The sequence below is a fragment of the Acinonyx jubatus genome, chromosome C1, assembly GCF_027475565.1.
Source record: "Acinonyx jubatus isolate Ajub_Pintada_27869175 chromosome C1, VMU_Ajub_asm_v1.0, whole genome shotgun sequence".
Taxonomy (NCBI): Eukaryota; Metazoa; Chordata; class Mammalia; order Carnivora; family Felidae; genus Acinonyx; species Acinonyx jubatus.
The window spans coordinates 210,814,620-210,837,523 of record NC_069381.1 but is presented as its reverse complement, the minus strand read 5'-3'; the positions used below and the strand labels follow the sequence as shown (position 1 = coordinate 210,837,523).

The 22,904-nt window shown below is 59.3% G+C and overlaps 1 protein-coding gene and 1 long non-coding RNA gene across 5 annotated transcripts; both read right to left on the bottom strand.

Moving 5' to 3' along the window:
- Window positions 1-37: 37 nt before the first annotated feature.
- Window positions 38-7,065, bottom strand: PRSS56 (serine protease 56). 3 transcript variants are annotated; one of them, XM_027047709.2, is made up of 14 exons: window positions 5,248-7,065; window positions 4,488-4,625; window positions 4,081-4,128; window positions 3,775-3,964; window positions 3,291-3,390; window positions 3,043-3,202; window positions 2,657-2,799; window positions 2,257-2,419; window positions 1,894-2,070; window positions 1,643-1,807; window positions 1,499-1,561; window positions 1,026-1,132; window positions 441-652; window positions 38-184 (listed from the first exon to the last, which is right to left on the bottom strand). In XM_027047709.2, the coding sequence occupies exons 1-14, from the start codon at window positions 5,345-5,347 to the stop codon at window positions 181-183; spliced, it is 1,770 nt and encodes a 589-aa protein (XP_026903510.1). In that variant the 5' UTR covers window positions 5,348-7,065; the 3' UTR covers window positions 38-180. The 3 variants fall into 3 exon arrangements, with proteins under 3 accessions (XP_026903510.1, XP_026903520.1, XP_053071935.1); XM_027047719.2 differs by lacking the exon at window positions 38-184 and having other exon boundaries at window positions 188-652; window positions 4,081-4,125; window positions 5,248-7,063; XM_053215960.1 differs by lacking the exons at window positions 38-184; window positions 5,248-7,065 and having other exon boundaries at window positions 188-652; window positions 4,488-5,241.
- Window positions 7,066-8,357: 1,292 nt separating this feature from the next.
- On the bottom strand, window positions 8,358-20,154 carry LOC106975889 (uncharacterized). Of its 2 annotated transcripts, XR_008295636.1 has the most exons (5): window positions 19,705-20,154; window positions 18,294-18,649; window positions 12,178-12,334; window positions 9,628-9,718; window positions 8,358-9,541 (listed from the first exon to the last, which is right to left on the bottom strand). It is a non-coding gene; the product is annotated as an uncharacterized LOC106975889 (long non-coding RNA). The 2 variants fall into 2 exon arrangements; XR_001430379.3 differs by lacking the exon at window positions 9,628-9,718 and having other exon boundaries at window positions 19,705-20,145.
- Between the last annotated feature and the right edge of the window lie 2,750 nt (window positions 20,155-22,904).

The window sequence follows — 22,904 nt, the reverse complement described above, 5'->3', positions numbered from 1 at the left end:
GGGGAGTGGTGACACTCAGCTGTGGCTGTTTCTTGGGGGGGGGGCAGACAGAATGCTGAGCTGGGGGCTTAGCAGCCTCTCTCCAGTGTCTTTGTGACCTCCGCCAACTGCTTCTGGAGGCAGGGCCCTGTCTGGCCCTGTCTAACGTCCACCCGTCCAGTTCCCAAGAAAGCTCCAGAGTCATCTGTGTAGGTCATAAATAATGTTTATTGAAGCAGCTGTGATTTTCCGATGGCACATCTGGGAAGACACACGGAAAGACACACGGACCCAGGTCCCCCGCCCCCCACACCCAGCCAACTGTGGCTGTGACAGTTTGTCATCATAGGAGCCCCTGGGAGCAGTAGGTCCTGACGGGGGGGTTAGGGGTCCAGATGTGGTTCATGGCCCCCGGGCCGAAGGAATCGGAGGGCTCGGTGGGTGGTGCCCCCCCACTCTACCTTGCACCCATCTGGGGTCCCTCTGCCTCTGCCAGGGTGGCCAAGCGGAAGGCCTGCAGGGCCTGCACCAGTAACCGGGGAAGGCTACGGGCCATCGTGGCTGGCTCCAGGCCCACCAGGCCACCAAAGACCACATGCTGGCCCCCCAAGCCTGCCCGCACCCAGGCTCGGAAGAGGCCGGTCAGTGTCTTGGAGCCCAGATCTGCCAGGACCTGCAGAAGGAGAATCGGGGCTCACAACCTCACTGGGTCTCCCCCCTTGTGGCCCCCAGAAACTCTCACCCAGATCCATTCCCCTCCATAGCCCCCGATCCTGCACACTTCTGCTCACTTGGACCCCCCCCACGACCCTTCCACTCACACCTTTCCCTCACAAGTTCCCATCCACCCCAGCTAGCACCCAGCTTACACACAGCTGCCCTCCCCACCCTTTTCTCCCAAGACACCCCTGCCTCCACTGCAAGCTGCTGGCAGGTCCTCCCTCTTGCTGTGGAGGGTGCCCTTTCTGTCCCCCCTACCTACTAGGGCTGACCCAGGTCGGCTTCTGAGGCCACTGTGAGCGAATGTGGGAAGCCTGAGGACCTACCTCATGGAAGTCCATGGCCAAGTGCTCTGATGGGACCTGTAGGATCCAGGCATGGGTGCCTTGAAGGGTGGCCAACTTCTGTTGCAGCGTCTCCAACCCAGGGCAGCCTGAAGGAAGGGGAGAGGTCCCGGGAATAACAGAAAACTGACACCAGCAAGGAGCTGGGAGAGGGATTCCCACCAGGACCCCAGAATGGCCTCCCAGTGGGCAGATTTCTTCTCATGCTACACACAGGGAAACTGAGGTTCAGCAAATGGTCTCTGCTGACCCTGAGGGCGGCCCAAAGCCACAAGTGCCCCCAAAGAGTCATCCTCCCTGCTCCAGGGGGAGGGGTCGGGTGGGGAGAGCTAGTCTGCTGGTTGCCCCATGGGTGGGTAACCGCTTCCCAGAGCGGACCTTGGGAGAATCCCCGCAGGGTTGGCCGCCCTTGGCCTGCTACTCTCCCTGCAAAGGCCGGCAGGGGGCGCCCTTACCGTTCCCTTCCTTGCGCTGCTCTGGTCTCCGCTTCGGGAACCGCGCGCCTGCAGCCCGCGATCCTGGGGAGACGCGGGGTTAGGGGATCACCTCCGCCGCGCGGAGTCGGCGTGCGGGGGCTGGAATATGAAGGCACGGGGTACCTGGATGTAGCCGCTGCTCGCGGGCAGGGTGCCTGGGAGGCTCTAGGAGCGACAGAGCGGAGCGAGCCAGGGCTGGGGCCAGACGCCGCATCCCTGGGCTCGGGCCGAGCAGGTCCTGAGCGCCCCGCAGCAGGCCCAGGAGGGTGTGCGCCAGCGAGCGCAGCTCTGCGGGCAGGACAAGCGTCCGGGTGGAGGTCAGACGTGGGCCAGGTCCCCTGCCCTCCCGGCCCGGCCCTGGGAACTGGACTGACCGCATCGCCTCCGGCGCTGCAGGCACTGCTGTTGCGCCAGACGCGCACAGGCGACCGCGGGCCCGGAGCACAGGCGGGAGTAGAAGGCGCACGGCGGGGCGGCGTCTGCCTGCGGCTCCGCGGGAGGGTCCCAGGCCAGAAGCTCCCGGCAGCTGGGTTCCCGGCTGGAGGGGATTGCTACAGGGGTCGACGGGGACCATCTCAGCCCTGGCTTTGGGGCCTAGCTTCCGCAGCCCTCCCCTGAAGGGAGACAGGCTTTCTTGACGCCCTAAGGGGCTGGGGGGCGGGCGGGGTGAAGATGGGCTTGTTCCAGGGCTGTTAGCGGGACACTCGGGGAGGGGGGAATAGGAATGGGGCGCTCACCGCTCATCTGCTCCTGGAGCCAGTCCTTGAACACGGCCACTCGAGTGTAGACTCCGGGCTTCCCTGGCTCTCCGCATCCGTCCCCCCAGGAGGTGACCCCGTACAGAACCTCCTTGGGGCGGGGGCCAGGCTCAGAACATGTCAGGGGGCCTCCGGAGTCACCCTGCGGGACCCGAGTCAAAAGAGAGGGTACTACATTGACCTGCCCCCTCCTATGCCAGCTTTACACTTGGCAGGCAGCTTTGAATTCTCCTGGGGTTACTTCTTGTACCCATTTTAGCAATGAGAACATAGAGGCTCAGACAAGTTGAATGACAGCCTGACTGTGGAAGGAAAGAGGCTGTTCTTTCCCTGGGGAACCAGGACCCTCCGGCACCCTCCAGTCAATCAGGGCTCATACCTGGCATGAGTCGATGCCCCCGGCCAGGTAGCCGGCACAGAGCATGCTGCTGGGGTGCAGCTCGGGCCCCAAGGCCCTTTTGCAGGTGTCAGCACTGAGCAGGGGCACTCGGGCCTCCCTGACCGCCTCAGCCTCAGGCCCGTCTACAGGGAAATGGTGGAGGGTGCTCAGGCCTTCAGGGCAGGAGTGTCGCTTCCGGGGGGGGGGGGTCCCCCTCCCCCGCCCTGCCCTCCTTGATTCCTACCCCCCTGCAAGACCAGGCAGCATTTTGCGAAGCAAGGAAGTCAGATTCGCTACACCCCCGGCCTTCCCAAACTCCATCACCCCAGCACCCCATTCTTCCCACTCACACTCGCGCCTCACCCAGGCCCGGGTCTGCCCCATACCTTCGAAGAGGGCCCCCCAGCCCGCGATGGCGCAAGCCGTGCCAGCTGGGGGCTCCCGGGGCCCCTGGGGCAGGCACACAGGGCGCACGGCCCCTGCCCAGCTCACCGGCGTCCACAGCTGCACGAGGGCCAGGTCGTTGTGGAAGGTCCGCGGGTCAAACTGCGGAGGGGGTGACGGCGCAATATCAATGAAGCGTGGGGTGGGGGTGCCGTTCCCGACTCCGAGAGCCTGGGAACTGTCCTCTCACCTTGGGGTGGGGCAAGATGCGATTCACCGGCACCTCCTCCGCTTGCTCCCCCCGGGGGCCCTCGGCCAGCGTCACCGTCCACAGAAGCTCGTTCTGGGCGCTGCGGGGAGAGCGGCGGGTGATACGCAGGACAAGGGTGCAGCGGGTCCCTTGGAGACCCTGCCCTCCGCCCACAGGCACCACCCAGCAAGCCCGCAGGCCGGGTTCTTTCTCCGCTGTTACTCGCGGGGCAGGGAGGGTGGGCCAGGGCGAGGCGGCGGTCCCCAGGAGGCCCCCCGAGCCGGGCGGGTGGTCCCCTGATAGCTGCTCCCTGGCTGGGCGGCGTGGGCGCCTCGAGGCCCCGGAGCTGGGCAGGGCGGTGGCCGCCGCCAGGGGGCAGCAGAGACCGGCCCTCGTACGTGTCGCCCGCCCGACGACCCCGGAAGGAAGCATTGGACCAAGCGTTAGGGATCTGGGCTGGTCAGGGGCCTGGGGCCCAACGTACCCCGCGAAGCAGTGCGCCGCGGTGAGTACCCAGGACGCCGCCACCAGGACGCCGCCGCACAGAGGCTGCCCCCCGACTTGCAGCCTCACCAGCCAGGGCCAGGCCCCCGGGGGCGCAGCGCTACCTCCGACAATGCGGCCGTGGGCACGCGTCACGTTGGCAGTGCTCGGGCGCCGCTCGCCACACGGCCCTAGAAAGGTGGCATCGGAGTCACAAGGGACAAGTCCTTGCCGCCCTGACCCTTGAGGCTCCTCCAGGGTTCACCCTGCCCTCAGCCCTAACCCCGTCGAGCCCTTTCAGCCTTACCTGGGGCGGCTGGATCCTGCGCCTGTGGCCTAGGACGCCCAGGTCCTGCTGAGACACAGACCTTTGAGCCTCACTGCTACCCTCCCGCCTTCCTGCACCCCCGGCAGAGCCTGGGCCCTCTCCCTGCGCTGCCGCTCCCCTTCTGTTACTCCACCCCCACCCCCCCCTCCCCCCCCCCAGCCGTCAGGGTCCGTTTCAGCAGCCATAAACTTCTCACTGTCCCTGCCCTCCTGCCTTGGCACGCGCTGTGCCCCATGCCTGGCCTGCTCCTGCCTCTTGGAGAGACCTTCTTAAGCATCATCTCTGTTGTAGCCCCACCTAGTTTCTGTCTCCGAGAGGGAGTCAAGTCTGGAGGGAAGGGATGGGGTGGACAGGAGCACGGACACAGGTAGTCAGTGCGAGCTCACCCGGGCACGGGACCGTGTGGTTGGCACAGCCTCTGCACTCGTGCAGTCTGTGCTGGATCTCCATTGCCACTCGATTTACTGCCCACTGGGCGCTCCTCTGGGCAGCCTGCAGCGCTTTCGTCCCCTGGGCTGACAGAGCTGCTGGGACAGAGGGTACAATCATGCATGGCTGGGGAAGGACCTCAGGCTCCAGCCCTGAGCCTGCCTCGGGAGACAGGGGGAAGCAGCTCAGGCTCCAGGAGCACCGGGCAGAATGGGGAGGAGAGAGAGCCCCAGGGGCCTGAGGGCCCAGCGCTCGGAGCAGATGGTCCCAGATTCTCAACCCACTTGACCTGAGCTGGGCTGGAATCTTTAAAGAGGGACTTGCCTTAAACATCTTGAAGGAAAAACAGCACCTCAGAGGTAGCGACATCACAAAACTCAGGCTAACGGACAAAATACCTGTCACCGAGTTGCCTACCTTTGGGCCCAGATAGCCAAGGAGCTGCCCGCCTGGACCCCTTCCTCCTGCTAAACCCGGAACCTTCCCCAAAGCATACCCCTTGGCAGTGGCTGCCAGGTCCCCTTCCCTGTGCACACTGGTCCTCCCCCTCCCTCTCCCACCCATGCCTCCGTTTCTGGCCCCTTCTCCCTGCAGGGTGGGCGGAGGGGGCCAAAGGCCTCAATGAGTGGGGGTGGCAAGGTCATGCTCACCAGCCCCACCCCACTTCCTCTGAGCTCCTCCCACCTCCGCCGCCCCCTCAGAGCAGCCCGGGCTCACCTTGCAGGGTGCTAGGGGGCAGGCGCATGTACAGTGGGTGCCCAGCGACAGACGGTAGGTCTGGGAAGGGCAGCAGCAGCAGCAGCACAGGCAGCAGCATGGTGACCAACAGCCAGGACGAGCGACCCCGTCCTCTTTCCCCCTCGGAGTCTGCCCTCCAGGTGCTTATCCTTGGGTGTCTGCCTCCCACTGCCTTTCTGTCCCTGGGCCCTGAATTCGTGTCCCTCAAATCATCCGACTCTGTTCTCGTACATCAAAATCACCCACTTCCCTCAGTCGGTCCCTCACCTGGCCCTTAACTCCCGGGAGCCCACAGGGGACTGGGGCTTGGGGGGCTATATAGAGGACAGGCTGGGGGGGTACTCGGGAGTGGGGCCAGGGCTGGGGGAGGGATCGGGATGGGGGCTCGACCCTCACCTTTGAAGTCCCACGGTCCCAGCTCTGAGGCCCCCCTTCTGTCAAAGGAACCCTTGTTTCTGCGGCTCCATCAAAGGGGCCTGGACAGGCCAGAAGAGCTGACAGTTGGGCTGGGGGCCAGGCAGAGGGGGGCTGGTGGGCAGGGGCTGGCCCTGTCTCCGAGGCTCTGATGGCGGGGGGAGTCCCATCTGCCTCTATTCCCTGAGGAGTTTAGGACTGTGCTGGGGGCACACACTCCTGGAGGGAGGAGGGCAGGGGGTGTGTGAGGGTCCTCGGCAGCCCCACCCCCTGAGGAGGTGCCCGAGCTCCCAGCCCCTGTGCCCCTAATTGCTTGGCAGCGTCTCTCCCCGATGTAGCCATTTCTAAAGATGATCAAAGCGCCCTAATTAGCGCCGTAATTGCCGCACTGGGGGTGGTGGGGTGGGAAGAGGCAAAGGCAGGCCCCGAGAGGAAGGCAGACATGAAAGGCCCCACCAGTGGCCCAGTTTGGGTAGGACCGGCCCCAGCAGCTTCTGACGCTCTCCCAGACCCCCTGCCCCTACACAGTGCTCGCTCGGCCTGTCCAGCATTGTTCTCAGTTGCTATGACCCTGATCTGGCCGGAGGGAATCTTCTGGAGTCTCACGGGAAGGGCCACAAACGAGCAGCTCTCCTGGGACCAAGCTCCCACCTGGGGCAGAGAGGAGGTGCCCTTCCGCCCCCACAGAATGTCCTGGGGCCCAGAAAAAGGATCTTGGCACCCCAATTCATGCCGGTGACCCAGGGTGACTTTGGCAGGCCTGGTGGCTTCCCAGACCAGATTCTGCCATGACGTTGCCCTTGTAACACAGTGTCCTGTCTTCTCCAGCCCTTTCTCCTTCTGCGCAGGTGAACGAGCCTCTGATCGGAACCTGCCTTGCTTCGTAAGACAGAGCCCCAGACCTGCAGAGATAGCCTTGAGCCAGGGGCCCCAGGGGTGATGGGTGAGATGCAGGGAAGGGGGGCACCAGTTCCAGCAGCTTCTCCAACTTCTTCCTTCTATGCCGCTGGCCAGCAGAGAATGTGCGTGGCCTCTTTTTCCTCTCTGAAACTCTCCTCCTCCGTGATCACCGAGATGTCCCATCATTTTGATTCTCCACTCCCCCCATCCTTGGGCGCTGGCCACAAAGAGGTTTTCACCCGCTGGAGCCCCACTGGAGGTTGCCACCCACCCAGTGTTGTGCTGGAGTTGCTCATGTTGGCTCTGGAGGGCTGAACATAGACGTCTCTTCCCAAGTCTGCACTGGGTGACATCATATTGGTAGCTTGAAACCAGCCACTGTGGGAGGATTTACACCACGGAAACCAGCACCCCGTACAAATCAGAGCCTCCCTGCCTTCCGCCCCGCAAGAGCCAGGTCAACATTACCCAGCACACCACTGGGGATGCCCCCTTCCCCTCCCCGTTACCACCGCACCTCATGAAGACAATCCCTCTGGTTCAGGAATGCCATGAAATAGTGTCTGAGTATGGGTTATTGTGAGTGAATATTATAAAGTTGGAAATTACTTGTATTCATCAGAACATCCATCTCAAGAGGGTGTATGCCTAGATAGGGGATACCTGTCTTCTTTTTTTTTTAACTTAAAAAAAATGTTTATTTACTTTTGAGAGAGAGGGAGAGGGAGAGAGGGAGCTCAAGCAGGGGAGGGGCAGAGAGAGAGGGGGACACAGAATCCGAAGCAGGCTCCAGGCTCTGAGCTGTCAGCACAGAGCCCGACGTGGGGCTGGAATCCACAAACCTTGAGATCATGACCTGAGCCGAAGTCAGATGCTCAACTGACTAAGCCACCCACGATCCCTGGGGCTATCTACTTTCTTATCCACCATCTCCAAATTCTTGGCAGAGAGGGTGTTAACTCTCAACACAGCCTATACTTGAAGAAAGTGTCCAAAGCAAATGATCTGTGGTTCCAAGAAAGAGCCGCCAAGGTAGGGGACCCAGAAAGCAGAGAAGGTGGTTGGAAAGCCTCACAGGCCCCTGGGCGGAGAGGCCAATGCCGCCCTCGGAGCCGGTGTCCAAGCTGGAGAGATTAAGGCCTGGAGCGAGCTCCCCCCAAGACGGAGCCCCCTGTGGCCGCTCTCACTGGAGAATGCCACAAGGAGGGGCATGCTTTGTTGGCATTTGGCACCTTGGTCCCTCAGCCACTTGGATCCTGCCAAAGCCAGGCGGGCCAGGCCGGAGCCTTTGAGCCACCTCACCCCACCCCCGCCCCCGCCCCCCCTTCTGCCTCTGCTGGTCTTCAAGGACCGGTGGGAGGCCGAAAAAGACCAGAAGCTGCTGGTCTGTTTACTGCCTCTCCTGCCCCAGCGCCACTGCCAGAGAAAATTAGGGGCCTTACAGCACAGATGGTGATTCACTCAACCCCGCCGCCCTCTGCCGCTTCCCTGCACCGCCCCCAATCCCCCTTCCCCCCCCCCCTGCCAGCCAGGGCCCTCTCCTCTCCTCTCCTCTTCTCTCTTTCCCTGCCCTCCCCCCCTCCCCTCCCCTCCTCTCCCCTCCTCTCCCCTCTCCTCCCCTCCCCTCCTCTCCCCTCCCCTCCTCTCCCCTCTCCTCCCCTCCCCTCCTCTCCCCTCTCCTCCCCTCCCCTCCTCTCCCCTCTCCTCCCCTCCCCTTCTCTCCCCTCCCCTCCTCTGCCCTTCCCTCCCCTCGCCTCTCCTCCATGTATATATACCCCAAGTCTGGTCAGTTTCATCCACTTCCTCAGGTCGCCTCTTGAGAACCAGGTCGAAACCCACGTTTGATGCAACTTTTTTATTACTGGTGACTGGTCCTCCTGGTCGTCCTCGGCCTCTTCCACTGGAATGGCCACCATCCCGACAGCGTGTCCTCTTCTCTGCCACATCCCCTCTGGCACCTTCTTCAGAGCAGTTGCTGCTCTGTTGCCGGCTGTCTGGTGGGGACTTGCCTGTCCCAAGGGGCTGGGTCTCCCACAGGCTAGTCAAGTGGCAGACCCTCCCAGACCGCCTTGTCACTGCAGGGCTCACGGCCGGGCCCTGTCAGACCCACATCCTCCCCAAAGGCCCTCGCCCACGTGCAGAGGAGAAGAGGTGGGGGCCGGTGGGGGAGAGCCTTGGGGACTGCACAGATTTGAGGGAGAGAGCATCTTCCCTCATGTCTGCAGCAGAGCTGGAAGGAAGGGCAGGGACCCCGGAAGGATGAAGGAATCCCTTGTTCAGGAATCAAGGGAGCCGACAGGAGGGAGAGGCTGGCATTTCGGTGTCCCATTGGAGTTCAGCTTAGCCAGGGGACCCGCCGTCCGGCCCGGGGGGCTCCTGAGGATGGTGGGGTGGGGGCTGCCTAGTGAGGAGAGGCTGATACCCGCACCCTGAGGTTCCTGGTCCCTCAGAACGTACAGAGGGCAGTCTCACGTGTGCCCACAGCCCGGAGAGCCGGCCTGGAGAGTGGATGAGTCTGCGGCTTCAGGCTTTTGGGGACTGTTGCAGCGTTGGGGGCGGAGCGCAGTGTGGAGTGACGTGGCCAGCTGGACGCAGCTGTAACACGCATGTCTGGCAGGCAGGACCGGCTACGTATGTTGTAACAGTCTGGGTGAAAAATGCAAATGCAGGGCCCCTTGTTCCACAATTGTTAAGAATTTCGAGACCATGGCAGCAGCATGTTAAACCAAGTGTGGGGCCTTGCTGAGCACAGGGAGTGCCCCAAGTGAACTCTCCATTGGTGAGCAAGTTGGACCCCCGGTACTGTTCACAGAAAAGGAGTCGTGGTTCTGGGGCTCCCTGGCCCAGGAACGTCGGGAGCAGACTCCTCTCTCTCTCTCCCTACGCAACAGTGAAGAACTGAGGGCCAGGGGAGCCCTCCACCCACCAGCTCATCGGCATAGAGCTTCTGAAGGTCCACCTGAGCACAGGGAGGAGAGAGGAGGTTTGCATCAAGAGAGAAACTGGGGTTTCACCGGGCAATGCCCAGAAAGAGAAGACTCTAACCTGGCAGGTGGAGAAGGCTCAGAATCTGGCCGGGTGTTGGCCAGGGAGCTGCCGCTTCCAGCCGGAAAGCAGCCTCTGCCCAGGGCAGTGCCTGGAAGAATGAAACAATTTCACGTCTATTTCCCAGCCAGTCGAGATTCCCCAACAATCTGGTCAGAGCCCTCTGCAAGTGTGAGCTTGGTTATTTGTCGTCTGTCTGCTGCAGGGGAGCAGGGCTTTGCGCCTCGTCCCTGTGGTGTCCCCAGCACCTAGAACAGAGCCTGACACACTGTGTTTGTTAAACAACTGAAGAAACGGATGGTCAGTACTGGCCCCTCTTCAGGCTCCAGCGTCAAATCACCTGCCTCCTGCACATGAACCTCAGCCCGTCCCAAGCAGTCCTGGCGTCTCCTGTTCCCCCGTCAGCTCCTCCTGTGCAGGGGCTGGGGCCCCCTCCTTGCACACCTATGTCCAGTCTGTGCAGTGCTGTCCTTCTCCCTGGAGCGTAGCTGGGAGAGACAAGTGACACCTTCTGGGGGCTGGATGGCACGAGCATCTCTCACGGTTGGTGATCTTGGGACCCGGCAGAGCTGGGGACTTCCCCCTTCTGCTCTTCCCGCATCCCTTCCTCTTTGCTGCCCTGTTTTGGGGAGTGGGAGGGGCAGGGTGACTGTCTAGGGTGAAGGAGGGCCTGGAGGCGACTTTTAGTGGCATCCACAGCCCCCGGTTTCTCCACCCACACCCCCCGTGGTCACAGCCGCCCACCTCGACCCCTCCCACAGGTGCAGGCAACGCTTCAGCCCCAAGCTCCTGCTTCAAAAGAGGGATGGAAAGAAACTTGGACCTTTGTTGATATTTCTGGAAAAGTCCAGCAGGTCCATGTGAGGAAGCTCCAGCCCTGTAGCTTTCCCACCGGCACAGAGGCTGCTTTTGTGTTCCGAGGATGGTGGGGGGATCCTGGGCCTCTGGAAACGGGAAGGAGAGACCCGGACACTTGTCGCTCTAGGTCTCTATACTTGTCCTCTGGGGATGACCTTCCTCTTCATCCCTCCTCAGGCCCCTTCTGCCATGATGTGCTCACCCCTCCCTCCACCCCAAACCCTCCTGATCTCCTGGCCCCTGCCGGGGGAATGGGCAAAAGGGCAGGAAGCAGATTCAGCTAACAGCCGAGCAGGCCACCTTCGGGGGCAGTGTCTCTGGACAGACTAGCGGGACCCACAGCCATGATCCAAAGTGGCCTGCTAGGCACAAAAGTGGCCACAAGCCAGATTCTGATGCAGATTCTGAAGAGAGAACAAGCATGAGCAGGGGAGGGGCAGAGAGAGAGGGCAAGAGAGAATCTCAAGCAGGCTCCAAGCCCAGCGTGGTGCCCGGAGCTCAACACATGGCTCCATCCCACAACCATGAGATCGTGACCTGAGTCGAAGCCAAGAGTCAGATGCTTAACCAACCGAGCCACCCAGGTGCCTCCTGCCGGCACCTTGATTTTGGACGTCTAGCCTCCAGGACTGTGAGAGAACAAATTTCTGTTGTTTGAAGCCAGTTGACGGCAGCTCCAGGAAACTAATACTCATCATCCTCTCTCAACCTCAAGTTCTCAATCTGTGAAATAGGATGATAACAGCCATCTCTCTGGGAGAATTAAAGAACACCTGTTAGGCTTCCTGCAAAGGGCTGGCAGGAGTTATCGTCATTGCTCTAGATCAGCACTTGATGAATGTGCTGGAATTGATAGGATGCTATTTCCCTGCATGGACACAGCGAGGGCAGAGAGGGCCTGATCCCGCAGGGCAGCACGGGAGATGTGGGAGCCCAGAGGACAAGAGAGAATGGGATACAGGGCCGTGGTGGGGGGTGGGGCTCCCCAGGCTGTGTGTGGCCTTTCGCTCAGAGGGTGTCTGTCTAGGGGGCTCCCTGGCCCTGTGGGGCCTTCCTCATGGATTGCCTGGTTCCTTCAGCTTGTCAGCTCTACTTGCTACTGTGACCTTCCCCCTCCCTCTGAGCTGAACTTGACTTTAAGAGGGAGAGGCAAGGCTGCTGTCTGGGGTGGGGGTTGCTGAGGCAGGGGCTGTCCCCCCCGCAGGCTGAATGGGTCTCTGAGAATGGAATGTCCTAGAACCTGCACGTGGGGCTCTCTGAGGTTGGCGAGACCCCTGGCCTCCCACCTCGCTTTTTACCCAATATTCTGGGCAGGAGCCACAGAGCGTGGGTGCATTCAGTCCACTCCCACGCCCCCCTTTCAGAATGCAACATTTTGTACACACCCCACAATCTCCTCGGGCTCCACCCCTTCTCACCACCCTTTCCCGTCAGCCTCTTCTGAAGGGCTTGGGAGGGGAAGGGGGTCATCCCCACCACTCCCCTCCTCCCAGGGCAGTCCTCCCTTCTCCTGTGGGGCCACCCCTCTACCTTGGCCACTGGCATCCCTGGGGGGCAGGGGGGGGGGAGAATCTGCTTTTCTGTTTTAATCAGAGACCCCAACTTATTTTCATTTAGTGAGAGAAGTTGGAGAGTTCAAAGGAATTTTGTAAAAATTTCCAGGAAAACAGAAACGAAGAAGCGCGAGGTCACCTGGGTTTATAGAGGACGCAGGCTCGCTCCGCTATGACAGCTGCTGGGGTGAGTGCCGCTGCAGGCCGGCTCTGGGCTGGGCGGTTCACCTCCCCAGTTGCACCATGTGAAATTGCCATTCTGTTCTTCGAAATGGTCAGGTCCATTCAGAAAAGACCTGTAACAGTTTTTAAATTTTTTAAAAAATGTTTTATTTATTCTTGAGAGAGAGAGAGAGAGAGACAGAGCATGAGCAGGGGAGGGGCAGAGAGAGAGGGACACAGAATCTGAAGCAGGCTCCAGGCTCCGAGCTGTCAGCACAGAGCCCGATGCGGGGCTCGAACTCACAAGCGGTGAGATCATGACCTGAGCCGAAGTCGGACGCTCAACCGACTGAGCCACCCAGGCTCCCCAAGACCTGTAACAGTTTTATCTAAAAGCCTGGGTGGCTCAGTCAGCTGAGCTTCTGACTCTTGATTTTGGCTCAGGTCATGATCCCAGGATCATGGGATTGAGCCCACCCAGCATGCAGCCTGCTTGAGATTCTCTCTCTCTCTCTCTCTCTCTCTCTCTCTCTCTCTCTCTCTCTCCCTCTGCCCCTCTTCCCCACTCTGCTCTCCGTCTCTCTAAAAAAAAGGGGGGGGGGAGTCAATATTTATAACATGCCAGAAATTGTCTTTTTTTTTTTTTTTTTTTTTTTTTTACCATTTAAACATGATGGAAACCTTTAGAGAAGGAGGGTGTCTAGGCAAAACTCTTTTAAGTTGAAAAGGTGCAAAATTTTGCATACCACTGCTCAGCCTTGTCGGGGAAAGAATGCAGACCCTTTCCAGGGTTCTGCCTGCCTCCTCTCTTCTGTGTCTATTGTCTTTCTTTCCTGTGGTTTCTCTCCATACGTTTTCCTTCCCTTTTCTCTATTTTGCTGTCAGTTGTGTTTCTTTGAAACTTGTTAATTTAATGCCCTCGATTTCGACTGTAATATTCACATTTCTTCTTCTCCTACATGATCGATTATCCCTAATCAATAATTTTTCTTGTTGCTTTCAAATCTTTTTGTTACCATGAGATGATCTTTTTAGAAAACATGGTCTTTCTGATGAAGAGATATTTACTGGAGTCATGTGGTTTCCTTCAGTGTTACTTCCGTTTATTTTCTTTTGTTAAGATAAACCGAAATTAGATTTAATACATTATATTTAAGATATTCAATCAGGTCCCTTTATAGCAATACTTCTATCAATTTATCTCTCTAAACGTCTTATCCGCATCAATGCAAAAAGAGATTACTGGAAATGGTGGTTATTCATTAATTACAGCTATTTCTGATAGGGAGATTTATTTCTATTTTGTTTTGCTTTTTGCTTTCTTCTTTGTGCTTCCTTGCCTCGCTTGAATTCTTTAAAACCAGCAGGTAGCATTTAGCCAAATGTAGAACATGAAGAATGTAACAAGAACCGTGTGGGCACAAGGAGGAAACTTATCAATGATACAAAGTTTGTTCCTGCAGTGTTTCATCCAATAAATATTAATGCCAAAAATTGGTTGAATATAGGGCAATTTCCTGTGGTTCGATGTATTACAATGACTTTATAATGACTGTTTGAGGTAAGTGTTATCAGACCCATTTTACAGATAAGGCCACTGAGGCTCAGAGGAGCTGAGTGGTGTGCCCAAGACCACACCAATAGAAACTGGAAGAGCAGAGACTAAAAGCAGTCCCGCTTGTTGTTGAAGGCCACACCCTTGACCACTGCCCAGCCCTGCCTCCTCCTGAGTCCACAGGTGCCTTCTGACTGTGTCAACCTGCCGGGATTTGCCCAGGGCTCAACACAAAGGTGGAAGGCTCTTCTTGAAAGGGTGGAGGGCTTGGCCCCCTCCTCAGGAGGCCTGGCTGTGCCCCAGAGGGGCAGGAGGGGACAAGGTGGAGCAGTTGTGATGACATCTGGGGGTGGGCGAGATCTGCAATGATGGACAAAGTAGCTGGCAGAGATGAGGGGCCAGGAGGAGTTGGAGCGAGGAGGCATAGGAGAAATCAAGGCCCGGATGCCTGACACCAAAGTCCTTCCAGCACCCATCTTGCACCCCCAGGGCCCCTGAGATCTGGAAGGCCATGTCAGGGGTGCCTCAGCCACTGTCTCCTGTCTGAGTCCAGCTACCAGGCATGGAGTAGAAGGGGAGTGCACACACATCAGGGCCCCTCCATAACCACATTCCAGCTGGGCACATCCTGCCCCCTGTGCCCCCTACACGGAGCTCCAGGCCCCATCACCTGGGGACCAGCAGAGGCCAGCAGCTTGGGCAGGGGACCAGAGGCTGGGGGGTGGAGGGAGGGGGCCTGCAGAGGGTGCAGCCAATAAATCTCCTGAGACAATTATGGCGGTAAGGCATAAACAAGGCGCTTTGCCTGCTGCAGCCGCCCCCTCTCCTGCATACGCGCGCGCGCACGCACACACACACACACACACACACACACACACACTAAAGCGTGGCCCATTTGCAGGGTAATGGCTTTGCGACAGGAGGAATTATCTGCAGCATTAGAGGTAGCCAGGCCAGGCGCTGGGCCTAACGGATACCAAAGGAGGAAGCAGGTGCCCAGGTGCTGAGGCCTGCACCCCCGAGGATGCTGCGGGGGTGGGACGCATGGGTAGGGGCTGCTGACGGCTTGGTGAGGGCCAGTGCCAGGTAGATCGCCCGTACTACTGCTGCCCCCAGTCCTTTCTGCTTCCAAGGCTAAGAGTGGACAGACGACCGCGGGGGGGGGGGCACTAACTCAGCACTTGAAATCATAACAAAGCAGACCACCCCTCACTCCCCCACCACTGTTCCTGTTCTGCCTCAGGGCTATTCAGCCCCAGACTGCCTCATCCTGCTGACAGCCTAGAGAAAGAGGCCAAGAGTGACCAAAGGGAACACAGGAAGGAGGACACATGTTATAGGTGTGGCGACAGGGGCGGCTCTGTGACTGTCATAGGAATTGTCCAGCATCGCCAGGGAGGAGGGGTTCGGGGAGGAGGGGTTCGGGGGGGAGGGCCCCTTCCTTCCCCAGGTCAGGAAATGCCTCTGGATGCCTGTTTCAGGGTGGGAATATTGGGGGCTCATCTCCTGGCCCCGTTAGCCAGCTAACCCTGGTAGGGGCAGCAAAGCCCCAGTAAAGAAAGTGAGGCAAGCTCTTTCAGGCTGCTTGGGACGCTGAGGTCATGGTGATGCGGGGGTGGGCTGGTCCTTGGGGCCTTCACGTCCCACCCCGGGGCTCAGCCAGGCCTGCTGACTGACGGCGGGGAGGGGGGCGGTGGCGAATCACGCCTGCCAGCCTGACAATAGAGCCGGGCTCCGTGACTTTGGCAGCAACAGAGCACCCTGCCCACCTGCGGGCACACCCAGATTGCATTTGCTGAAATAAATTGCTGAAGAAAATAAATCCTGCACACATGATTAATGGGAGGCAGGGAGGCAGGCAGCCGCCGCAAAGAGCCGCTGGGGAACAGAGTGACAGTCGGGCACAAAGCCAGCGCTGCCGTGGGGCCTCAGGGAAGGGGCTCTGATGGCTGCATAGTCACGGGGGTCACCGTAGCCCTGGCATAGCCACCAAACAGGGGGGCTGAGCCCGCAGGCAGAAGAGGCCCCCCGGGGCTCAGGCCGGCCCCCAGCATGGCTCTGCATCATTGCAGGCGGTGTGGAGGGGGCTGACCCCGAGCTTGGAGTTACCCTGACCTGGTCCGACTGCTTCTGGAAATTGGGGGTTCCCATGGGCCAGAGGAGGGAAAAAGTAAAGCTAGGATCTCAGAAGGAGGGACAAGGGCTGAGGAGAAGGGGCTTCCCTACTGGCCAGCTCTGAGTTCCTGAGCAAATCACTTCCTGTCTGAGCCTCAGTCTCCTGGTCTGCTCAATGGGACTAGTGTCTGTGCCTCCCTCCTAAAGCGGTTCAGAGGCACAGCTGAGGCCACCCAGGCAAAGTGCCTCCTCGGGTCCGGTGCTCACAGGGGGCCGTCCCAGCCAACAAAGGGGTATTCAGCACCTCTGAGGTGCCCGTGTTGTGCTGGGAACTGGGAAACAGTCTCTGCCTGCATGGAGCCTAGAGGCAAACACTGAAAATGACATAATATGTAAGTCTTCTCAAATGCACAAGGTGCTGTGAAGGAGAAGGCCTGAGTGCTGGGGGGAAATGGGTGGTAGGGCCACAGTCTGGAGGTCAAGGCAGGCTTCCTGGGGGCACCCGACACAAGGAGACTTGTGGCAAAAATGCAGAAACCTGACAGTCCACTCTGTTGGTGAGGCTGCTGAAAAACAGTCTTGTCGCTGTGTGTGGGGCACCCGACACACCAGCTCAATCCCTACCTGAATTACAAGCACTCTTATTCCACAACTGGCTCTCCACTTAGGGCATTTTATCCTACAGACAGATGCAAAAGCACATTTAGGAAATGATGGAGGTACACGGATGTTCACTGCATTGTTGTTAACAGGAGCAAAAAAAAAAGCAACAACAACAACCCAGACACTCATCGAGAAAGGGCGGAGTTAAATAAACTGCAAACAGCCACACAGTGGAATACTATGCAGCTGTGAAAAAGGAACAAGGAATCTACTGTTCCAGAAAGAATGTTGAGATACATTTAGTGAAAACAAAATGCAGAACAGCATGCATAGTATGCTTCCTTTTGTGTAAGAAAAGAGGGAAAATAAGAGCATAGATCTTTATTTTCTTTAGAAGACTATACAGTAAATTAATAAAAGTAGCCATCTGGGGTTATGTGGGAGGAAACCAGGCACATGGGGACAGCATGGTAGGAAGGCTTTTTACTTTTTACTTCAAATTTTGAAGCAATTGGGGCAGTATTATCTACTGCCAACAAATATTTGTAAAATCATATTTTAGGGTCTGGAGGGTTGAGGGCTCCTGAATGGCATCTCAGTAACTAGAAACGCCCGAAGAAGGAGCTAATTACATTTTACTGATTCCAGGCCCGCCCTCAAGCTGGTACACAAGCGCTGGCCCGCTCTGAACAAAACACGTTTGGGGACAGTTAGCTAATACACCCAACCTTCTGGGAGGGATCTGAGGCTCAGCACGTGTGGCCCCAACCAGGCCCGGACTTGGCCTTGTGCTCCAAGGAAGGCCCAGGACTTCACTGGCGGGGCCTGGAGGAGCGACCCGAGCTACGGAGCAGCGGACCACGGACGGAGGGGGGGGGGGGGGCGGTGGGGGGGAACAGCACCGTGACGTGTCTGGTGGAACACCCGCCACCCGATGGGGGTTCAGGAGAGAAGAAGGGTGCGCGGCTCTGCGAAGACGCGCTCTTTCCGGGGCCGTTCCCCGGCTGTAAGCGGCGCTCTCTCCCGACCCCGGGCCCGCAGGAAGCCCCTCCTCCCGACGGATGGGCCCGGCGTCCCGGCTCGGGAGGGCAGAGCAGGTGCGGGGCGCCTCCTGGTGGCGCTCCGTGAGAGACGCGGGGCTTGAAGGACAGAAAAGCCCTGCACCAGGTCCCAAGGAGGCTTGGGGGGCTCAGTAAAACCAGAGGGTCGCACATCTGGGACAAGGGATTCGAACCCAGGCTTCGGGGTGGGGGGAGACCTTGGAGCAATCGAAGATCTCTGACTGTGACCAACCCAGTAGACCCCCAGCTGATGGGAGTCTGACCCTTCCCCCCCCAAGTCCCCTCTTTCAGGCCCACCCATCAAAAGGGCGCCGCCGCGCTGCCTGGCGTTCTTCTGGGGCTCAGAGAGGTGAACCTCCTGCGTTTTCTGCCCTTCCCATGATCTTTCCGCCTTGTCCTCCCCCCACCCCCTTCTCCTAAGGCAGCCCCTTTTTGTTTTCTGAATCACCCTCCCTGCTCAAGCCACAGACCAGGGCAGCTTGGGAGCTTAATCCCTAGGGAGCAAAGTGTAGGACGAGCTGCATAATTTGCTGGGCCCCTTGTTTAACAATTACTACGAATTTCAAAATGATGCTGGCAGAGCATTAAATCAAGTGGAGCATCTGAGTGCAGCTCTGGGAAGCTGAGTGGGACCAGAAGCCAGGGCTGCTGGTGAAGGTGGTGTTGGAAGGAGGGGGCGCAGAGAGTGGGGTGCTAGGCTTCCTACCCCTAATCCCCAGTACATGGGCCCCTAGGCCTGGGATCAGGGGCTTCCCCTACCTCATCATCGTTTCTGAGCGTCTCCTCTGGGAGCGTCTTCACTGCTCCCCAGCTCGTGTGCACGCACGTGTACATGACCATGCAGATGTGCATGCCAGGTCAGGGAGGTCCTCAGAGCAGAGGGCTGGGCCATCTGAGCCCCACCGCTGCAGGCTTTATTAAGTGCTTACATGCACTAGCCTCACTAGGCCTAAAGGTATGCCCATTTTGCAGATGAAGAAACTGAGGCATGGAGAGGCTGATGGCTTACCAAGGTGAGCCATGTTTCCCAGGTCTGGTCTCCCCACTGGGGAGACCCCGCTGAGGGATTAAAGGGGGTGCAGGTATCCTCTCGCTTACACAGTCCTGGCTGGGGCCTGGGGGAAATAAAACAACCGTGATCTGTGAAGTTCAATGAACCATTAGCAAGTGCCAGGGTCCATTCTACGCATCTTACAGGGCGTGACTCAGGGATCCCTCATAGAAGCTTCGCGCAGCAGGGGCCATAATCACCCCACTTTGCAGGCATGGAGCATGTGAGGCGCAGCCAGGTCACACAACCTGCTGGGGGGCACACCACAGAAAGGGTAGAGGCAGGATTTGAATCCAGGCAGGCAAGGTCTGCTGTCTGAGCTGGTACGTGAGCACAGCTCCTAGGGTGCCAGGGGAGGCTGCACATGGGGACAGAGGGACAGGCTGCCCCGTGGTCTCTTGGGTCCATCTGGCTCTTGGCCCAACTCTGAGCCATGCCGTCTCTAAGTTCTGCTCTGGGCCTGGCTCCTTCTTCGCCTCCAGGGGTCCCTCCAACTCTCAGGCCCTGCATCATGGGACTCAGGCTATGGGGGCCCTGGGGCTGGGTGAGGCAGGGGCTTCTCCAGCAGCACTGGTGCTTGGGGCCGGAACACTGGGGTCTGGTCCCCTTTCCCCCAAGAAGTGGGCTGCCGGGGGAAGGGTGCTTTCCATGTGGCCAGAGGCCCTGCCCCCCAGACTCAGCCAGTAGGATGTCCCCCCAGTGCCTCCCCAGCCCAGAGGCTCAGGATCCAGTAAAAGGGACATATGGCATCTTCGCCTCTCTACACACCACCCCCCAAGTCCTTATCTGTCTCTCTGTCCCTCTCTCCTTCTCTCAGCACCCCCCCCACCTTGTCTCTCAGCGAGCCTGTGTCTCTATTACTGACACCCCATCCCCTGTCTGACTCCCTCCCCCCGTCTCTTCTGTCTCTGCTGTATCTGTGTCTCTTATTCTCTCTGTGTGTGCCCCCCCCAAAACTTCCCACATCTTCCCTCGAACCCCCTCAGCAGCCCCCAGCCTTCCCAGGGCTTGGCTCTCAGGAAGTCCCCTCCTCTCCCCGACCTTATTGGAGCAGAGAGGGAGCGAGAGCACATTTCTTCTCGTCCAGGCCTGATATCTTAATGCAAGGCCATTACTCACCCAGAGTCCAGGCGGGGCAGGCCTCTCCCCTCCTCGTTTGTCATCCAGAGTGAAGCCTCTGCGTTGTTCCTCGGGGATCAGATTAAGGGACTGACAGTCAGGATGAACAAATTTAGCGGCCAGCGCCACCTCCTTCCTCCCTCCCACCCCAGCCTCCCAGGCTCCGAGTCCCTGAACTTTGAGTAGGGGAGGTCTGAGGCCTCTGCGAGTCCTGTGTCTTGGTTCTGCTCCTCCTCAAAGGGCCCAGCAAGGGATGAGGGGGACCAGGAGACTTTCTCCTCAGACAGGAAGAGAAACAAAAGAGGAGCGGGGTCCAGAGGAACCTCTACACCCTGGGGACTATTGAGCATTTAGTATGAAAATAGACCAGCCAACACCATATATAGTTCCTTAAAGCCCTGTTCAAAGCCCTTTTACGTGGATTCACTCACATAAGCCTTACAACATCCCTATGAGGTAGGTACTGTTATTATCCCATTTTACAGGGACTCAGAGAGGCTAAGTGACTTGCCCAATGCCACACAGCTAGTGAAGTCTGTCAGTCATGGTGCTTTGTATCTTGGTTCATTTTCTCAACACAGTAGCTGGGGGCGAGGGACTCATGTCACCCCCCTGTTACAGATGAGAACACGGAGGTGTTCGTTCACGTCTGGAACACTCACCACGGCTCTGTTCTCTGTTCCCCACCGTGGTCCTGCCCTCCCTCCTTCTGGTTTCCCTGCCCTCCCCCCCCCCCCCGCCCCCCAGCTCTGCACTGCCCTCAGCAGCAGAGCTGGTGTGACTGGAGCCATTTGGGGGAAGAAGGAGTGAGAGGCTCTCTGGCCTGGCCTGTCTGCCCCTCAGTTCCATGGCTGAGGCCACATCCTCCACCAGGGCTCTTGGTCTGGGGGCTGTGTCGAGAGTAACCTGCTATCATCACCCCTTTTTCTGGCCTTGTCACTGAGCACCTGCTGCCTGGAACCCAGACCCCAGAGCTGAAAGCCAAGCGCTGCCTTCATGGAAGGGGCAGGAAGGGGCTGTGGAGCCTACCTGGAGCCTTCCCACTGCTGTCTGGACACCAACTCTTTCCACTCTCCACATCAGCCAGGTTCCCATAGTAACCACTGGCTTGCTGTCTCCTAGCAACTGAGTGGTCCTCGAGGGGGAGGCAGAGCAGTGGAGAGTGGCTGACATTTGAGGCCAGAGAACTTGGGTTCACATTTTGGCTATGTGAGGTCATAGCTGTGCAGTCTGTAGCAAGTCACTTAACCTCTCTGAACCTCTACTTTCCCTTCTGTGAAATGGAGATGATACTGCTCAAGGATGAAGCACTTAGGATAAAGTTGACAATCCATGGAACTCTAAGGAGTCTGCCAAGGTGTGGAATTAATGAGAGAAGGCCAGTGGGGCACTGTTGGGCCTGGATGGGATGAGGGAAGTAAAGCCTGGGTCCTGGGGGAGCCTAGTGTGTCTGGGCCTCCCCGTCATGATGGACCCCAGCAGTGGCCCCACCCAGACGCCTTGGCCCTAGAGATGGCCACAGGCCTCACTGCCGTGCTTTCTGGCATCAAGTAAGTCCCCAGGGACTCTTCCAGAGACGCCACCCCTTCGTGATAGTTCTGCCTCCTCCGCTTACAAAACAACAATGCACTGGCTACCAGAACCAGATATGTCCCATGCCTTTTGCATTTGTTTAATTTTACCGAACGAGCTAGGTTCATTTTATTGTTGCCCAGTGTCAGTTGTGGAAACTGGGCTCAGAGAGGTTCCGTGCTCAAGTCTGGCAAGAGATTCACAAGAGGCAGGGCTGGGGCTGGAGCCCCGACTCTGAGCGCCAGGTTCTTGACACATCGACACATCGAAGGGACGAGTGAGAGAGGGAGGGTGACTAAGGGTGGAGGTGTGCGGAGAGGGAGGGAGGGAGACCTCGGAACAGGTCCCCGGAGGCCTCCCCCCTCCCCCAAGGGGACACAGGGCCAGGGGGACAGGATGGAGCTCGGAGCGGGAGGAAATCTCCCTGGCGCTTGAAGGGACAAATGGCCCGGCGGCGGCTCATCCCGAGATGCCCCGGAACGCGCTCCGGGGAGGGCGGGGGTGGGGAGACCGTGCGCCCCGGGCACGGGAATTTGCAGCGTTTCTCGGCACCGGTGGGCGGAGGCGAGGCTAGAAGGGAGGGGACAAGCCCGAGGGGCCGGTGCCCGGAGAGGGGGAGCCTGCGGGCCCGAGGGCGGCGGGCCAGGGGCGGCCTGGGGGAGGGAGAGACCCCTCCGCCCTGTGCCCCGAGGCCCGGGCCGCACCCAGCCTGCCAGCTCCACCGGCTGGCGCCAGGCCCTTGGTCCCGGTCTTCGCTGGGTTGGGGCAGGGGCTGAGCCGGACGTTGACCCATATTCCCGAGGGAGCTCGGTCTCCACGCTCCAGTCTAGGTAGGTCCCCTCCCCCACGCCGGCCTCCAGGCTGAGCCTTCCCCGCCTCCCCCTGCCGGCAGCTCAGCCTCCTTCTGGGCCAGGGCCGAGGTCGCTGCGGCAGCTCGGGCCGCTTGATTCAATTAACTAATTCCCGACAAGACAGATGTGCGATTCCCCGCCGCCTGCCATTGCGCGGAGATGGAGCTCCCGGCGGGCGGGGGCGGGGCGGTGACGTCACGGACGGCCGCTGACGTCATGGGCGCCCGGCCAGGAGTCCCGCGGCGACCCGGCCCCCTCCGGCCTCTGCAGTGAGTGCCTGCTGGCGCCCGCGGTGTGCGCACCTGTGTCTTCACGCGCCACTCCTCTGGGGGACGCCCTGGGCCTCAGAGGTCTCCGCTGGGTCCACGGTTCGGCCCAGCTGGGCTGACTCCTAAGTGCGACCCCTCCATCCCTCCTCCCCGCCCTTGTCCTCTCTGCCCTCTGAATCTGCCACCCTCCCCTGGCCCTGCCCCCCACGTCTCTTACCTTGGTGGAGCTTTCTGGTGAGGGCGTGCACAGTGAGGTCCACGCGTGCTCGTACACACCCAGGCACGCACACATATGTGCACACGGGGCCTACTTGGACACACAGGTATATGCCCGTGGAGCATGCTTCCAGACAGGCACACAGTGGCGCCCAGGTTGCACACATAGGGACACAGGGAGCCACAGTAGTATCCCAGCCACACGTGTGCACACACGTGTCCCCACATGCACGCCTGCAGGCCCCCAGGCCCTTGGCCCCTGGCCTCCGCCTTTACTCAGGCTCCTGGGCCT